Here is a 4,676-nt window from a genome sequence, read left to right as displayed (position 1 = left end):
CCGCCCCTATAAAGGTGGAGTACTGGACCATGTACTTTGACGGCTCCCTTACCATGAGGGGGCATGCACAGGGGTTCTCCTCAAATCCCCCAGCGGTGACAAGCAAAGATACACCCTTCAACTCCATTTTTGGGCCACTAACAATGTTGCAGAGTATGAGGTGCTCCTCCATGGTATCCGGGTGGCCGTCAAGCTTGGTGCTCAGTGCCTCTTCATATGAGGAGACTTCAAACTAGTTATCAACCAAGTCATGAAGGAGTCGACTTGCCATGACATGAAGATGGAGGCCTACTGCGTGGTGGTTCGGAAGCTGGAAGACAAGTTTGATGGCATCGAGCTCCATCACGTCCTCCGGTGGGACAACAAGGAGGCCAACTCCATGGTGAGGCTGGCATCCTCCTGGAAGCCCCCACCGTCCAGAGTCTTCCTTGACATCCACAATGCCCCCTCGGTCCATCTCAAGGAGGGTAAGCTGCCAGCCCTGGCCGATGCCACCACAACCACGACCTGTACCACGAAAGGAGCACTGTCCCCCTAGGAGTGCATGCTTGTAGTCAACACGCATGGCTGGTGTAGCACCAAACCGCTGGCTGGTGCCCTTCCTGACCCATTGGCGTGCCTCGCGAAGCGCAAAAGTCAAGAGCTAGCTACCCCCATCAGGGCAGACGACAGCCTGCCTACCAAGGCCCCCGAGGCAACCCTGGGGTATGTCACCAACGCCCCTCCTATGGGCCTAGAGTCAGTCCACCAAGACCTCAGGAGCACGCTGAACGAAGCTTCCAACCAGCTGCCTAGGACATCAGAAGACTATAGGGCACCCTTCCTCGACTTCCTCGAGTGGGGGATCCTCCTCGATGACATCGCTAACGCCCACAAGCTGATCCAGCAAGACAAGAGCTACGAAGTCCTTAATGGACAGCTCTATCAGCAAAGTGCCTCTAAGGTGCTCCTATGGTGTGTCACCCTGAAGGAGGGGAGGGAACTTCTCCTTGACATGAATGGTGGCATCTGCGCCCACCACGTAGGGACATGCACCCTCATGGGGAAGGCTTTCAGACACGGCTTCTATTGGCCGACCGCCCTCGCCAACGCTTGAGATCTCATCAAGACATGCAATAGATGCCAGTACTATGCCAAGCAGAGTTACTTGCTGGCCTAGGCACTCTAGACTATTCCCATCACCTGGCCGTTCATGGTCTGGTGCCTCAACATAGTCGGGGAGTTCAAGAAGGCGCCTAGGGGCTTCGATCACCTCCTGGTCACCATTGACAAGTTCACCAAGTGGATCAAAGTCTAGCCCATCGTCAATCTCAAGTTGGAGCAGGCGGCCGAGTTCATCCAAGACATCATCCATAGGTTTGGAGTCCCCAATCGCATTATTACTGATAATGGCACCGAGTTCACAGGTCGCAAGTTCCTGGACTTCTACGACTCCTGGTGAATTCGGGTGGATTGGGCTTCAGTCTATCACCCTGAGTCCAACAGCCAAGTCGAGCGCGCCAACGGGCTGATCTTCCAGGGGATCAAAACCAACATCTATGAGGAGCTCAAGATCCATGTCGGACGATGGGTGGACGAACTCCCCTCCCTACTTTGGAGCCTACAGATGAGTGTGAACCGCTAGAAGGGGTACACCCCCTTCTTCGTCGTCTACGGGGCTGAGGCGGTCATCCCCTCCGACCTCGACTTCGATGCTCCATGCATCCACTTCTATGATGAGCAGCGAGCAGAAGAACAACGCCAAGCGGACGTCGACATGCTTGAAGAAGAGCAGAACACCGCTGTGGTGTGATCTGCCGGCTACCAGCAAGGACTTCACCTCTATCACGCCCAACAGGTACGTGAGCGTTCCTTTGTTGTAGGTGAGCTTGTCCTCAGGAGAGCCACCCCATCCAAGAAGGGCCACAAGCTATCTCTGCCCTAGGAAGGACCCTTTCATGTCTCACGGGTGATCCGCCTGGGTGCCTACAAGATCAGCACCATGTCAGGGCACAAGTACGACAACGCCTGGAACAACAAACAACTACATCAATTCTATTCATAGCTTGTTCCTTCTTGATTTTCATTAATCGTACCTCTAACCTCCTGGCAGTAGCCTGCCCCTCAGTGTGGCGGAAGCGACGACCCCCCAAAAGGGGGCGTCGCCTGGGGTTCAAGGTCGACTCTCCTGAGCTTCAAGGTCGCGCTGGGAAGGATTCCAAAGTGTGAGGGACACTTGGGAGACAAGCCCACGCAGCTGTAACCAGGACGCTCAGAAGTGTCCCGATAGTCGGACGAGTGATGTCGGAGTATCGGCCTCGAGGCACTCGTGGTGACCGAACGAGGGAGGCAGCGAGTCCCCAAGCACCGATAGATGGGCTCGGGAACTATACGAGTGGCTTGGTCGAGAAGTCGAGAATCTCCCCCCTGGGGACATGACCAAGGCACGGAACGACCGTAAACTTGGTGTTCTCATGAACTTACCCGCTAGTAGCACGGGCGTGGCAATCTTGGAAAATGAGGCTATTGTCATGGTAGCCCGGCCCATCGAGGGAACACCAGCCCTGAGCTGAAGGCTCGAAAGAGCCCATGAAGACTTCAAGGTTACAATGGCCTCAGGGGCTGCACTGGCTCCCTAGATGGAGCAACCCGACCCCCCATCGACGGGTGCTCGGGTGGCGCATCCCGTGAAAAAGAGTAAATTGCACCGTATGTCCTCAAACTTTTGGCTGGTTCCCATGTGAGTCGTCAAACTAAAAATGCTACCACCTGGGTCCTCCATCTCGTGCACCAACGATCCAAAACATGCCATGCGTGCACCGGGGGCTAACGTGGACATGCCACCGTGGATATTCCTTGAATGGATCTTCGAACGCACCCACGCATGTGTGCTGGGCACAGGTGCATGCACGTACGTCGGCTTTGGATCTTCACGTGTGCGCCCAGGAACCACATTGGAGGCTCAACCTCCGGTCTTCGCGCTCGCGTACAGCAGCCACGTCTAGCGCCTGATCTGACATCCAGTACATCTCCAATCGCGGGCCTTCAAGCACCGGCACGGCTTCGCATCTTCTCCAACATGAGCTTCTGGTTCGGCGCCGGCGTACGTATCACGGGTACTACGCTGCGCAGCCTTCCTTGCGGTGTACGCATATATTCCATGTTCTCCGGGATAATACGTATCATGCTTGCACACATAGGCACATAGCCACATAGGCGCGTATTCCGGCCAGCACGCGCTGTATCCCTACACGTACGGATGCTGGATACGAGGCTGGCCAATGGCCATCTAGGGCCATAGTGGCTTGCTTCTTCACCTGCATGTACGTACGTGAAAAGCTTAAACAGGTGTACACGTATATACTGTGAATTTTAATCTGATAAAAATTCATCAAACACCGGGTCATGGCGGCCACGTGCTCGTCGACGATCTTGGTGGCCTCCCTGAGTTCCCTCTTAGACTCGAGTTGAGTAGGCGCTTGGCCCTCCACAGCAGCGGCGCCACGGTGGTGCCGCGCATGGCGCAGAACCGCGAAGCGGCAAAAACACGTCCTACAGGTCGACCACTGCGTCGGCGTCACGCGGCGGCCATGAGGACCCACAGGACGCGGGACTCCACCTCCTGTGCGATGACCCCGAACACTTAGGACCAGACCGTGACGCTGCCGAGCTCTAGGCCGTAGACGTTGAAGATGCCGCGGCCGAGGAGGTCCCCGAGCAACGCCGCGAAGGCCTTCCCATCCCCTTGGGAAAGTTGTCATAGTTGGTCCGCAGCATGTACTCGATGTTGGCCAACTCCCGGAGCAGGTGCGCGTACTAGTCGCTCGATACAGAGAATAGGGTGCCCGTTGTGCGCGCGGGCGCCATGATGACGCTCGTTGAACTACTCGCGTCGGCCACCTCGGCACCCTAGGATGCGAGCATGCGGGCGAATGTCCCCTCTGACATAGTGGAATGTCCACTTTCGCATATCCACATCAGCTCTTGGCGCACGCGTGGCTTGTTTTGGATTGTCGGTGCACATAACAGATAGATCGAGGACCCAGATGGTAATATTTTTAGTTCGAGGACCCAGATAGGAATCCACGAATAGTTTAAGGACCTATGGTGCAATTTACTCCCCGAAAAACCAACCAACTCCCTACAGTTGTGTCGGGAGACGCTGAGTGGTGGGCCCAACAAGGGCCTCCGTTTGAGCCTCGGCACGCTCCCACTTCCCCGATCTCTAGGGTCAGCCCCAGAAGGCCGGCTGAGAGGATCAGGGCCTGTTATCGCAGCCCTCTGAAGGGCGTGGAGCTCCGGATGATCAGATGGCCCTGAGCCAGAGCCTAGGGCTCTTAATCACTATTGGTGGTCTTTAACTCATATTTCTAACCACCAACTATCGGCCGCAGCTTCTGCCTATGGCTCGGGGATTTCCCCAAGCCTTGGGCTCTCAATCTATGGCACCTCCAGGCTCGTCCCTTGGCTCCCGCCCGCCTAACAATACCAACCAAGGTCCAGGCACAAGAAGACTAGCCACAGGCTACCAATGCCCGGGGGCTGCCTAGCGACGCTCTCTAGGCGTGCCCTTGCCAACTGCTCCTCAGACAGGGTCACGTCCGGGGCGACACAAGAAGACAAAGCCTCTAGGCGTGCTTATGGATTATTTCTGTATGCGTTAAGAAATACCGACAAGCATTTCTAGCGCCATTGCC

The 4,676-nt window shown here is 56.1% G+C and overlaps 1 protein-coding gene across 1 annotated transcript; it reads left to right on the top strand.

Moving 5' to 3' along the window:
• Positions 1-280: 280 nt before the first annotated feature.
• LOC136531626 (uncharacterized) lies at positions 281-1,096 on the top strand. The gene is made up of 2 exons (XM_066524272.1): positions 281-467; positions 555-1,096. Exons 1-2 carry the CDS (start codon positions 281-283, stop codon positions 1,094-1,096), a joined length of 729 nt encoding a protein of 242 aa, XP_066380369.1.
• The last annotated feature ends 3,580 nt before the right edge of the window (positions 1,097-4,676 follow it).

The sequence above is a fragment of the Miscanthus floridulus genome, unplaced genomic scaffold, assembly GCF_019320115.1.
Source record: "Miscanthus floridulus cultivar M001 unplaced genomic scaffold, ASM1932011v1 fs_393_3, whole genome shotgun sequence".
Classification (NCBI taxonomy): domain Eukaryota; kingdom Viridiplantae; phylum Streptophyta; class Magnoliopsida; order Poales; family Poaceae; genus Miscanthus; species Miscanthus floridulus.
The sequence above is the reverse complement of the archived record's forward strand: the minus strand, read 5'-3'. Positions and strand labels throughout refer to the sequence as shown.

Bases quoted from the DNA above. Each gene is read 5' to 3' on its own strand.
- LOC136531626 (XM_066524272.1), top strand. From the start codon at position 281: ATGGAGGCCTACTGCGTGGTGGTTCGGAAGCTGGAAGACAAGTTTGAT. The intron at 468-554 runs GTAAGCTGCCAG...GCATGCTTGTAG, and splicing joins CTCGGTCCATCTCAAGGAGG to TCAACACGCATGGCTGGTGT.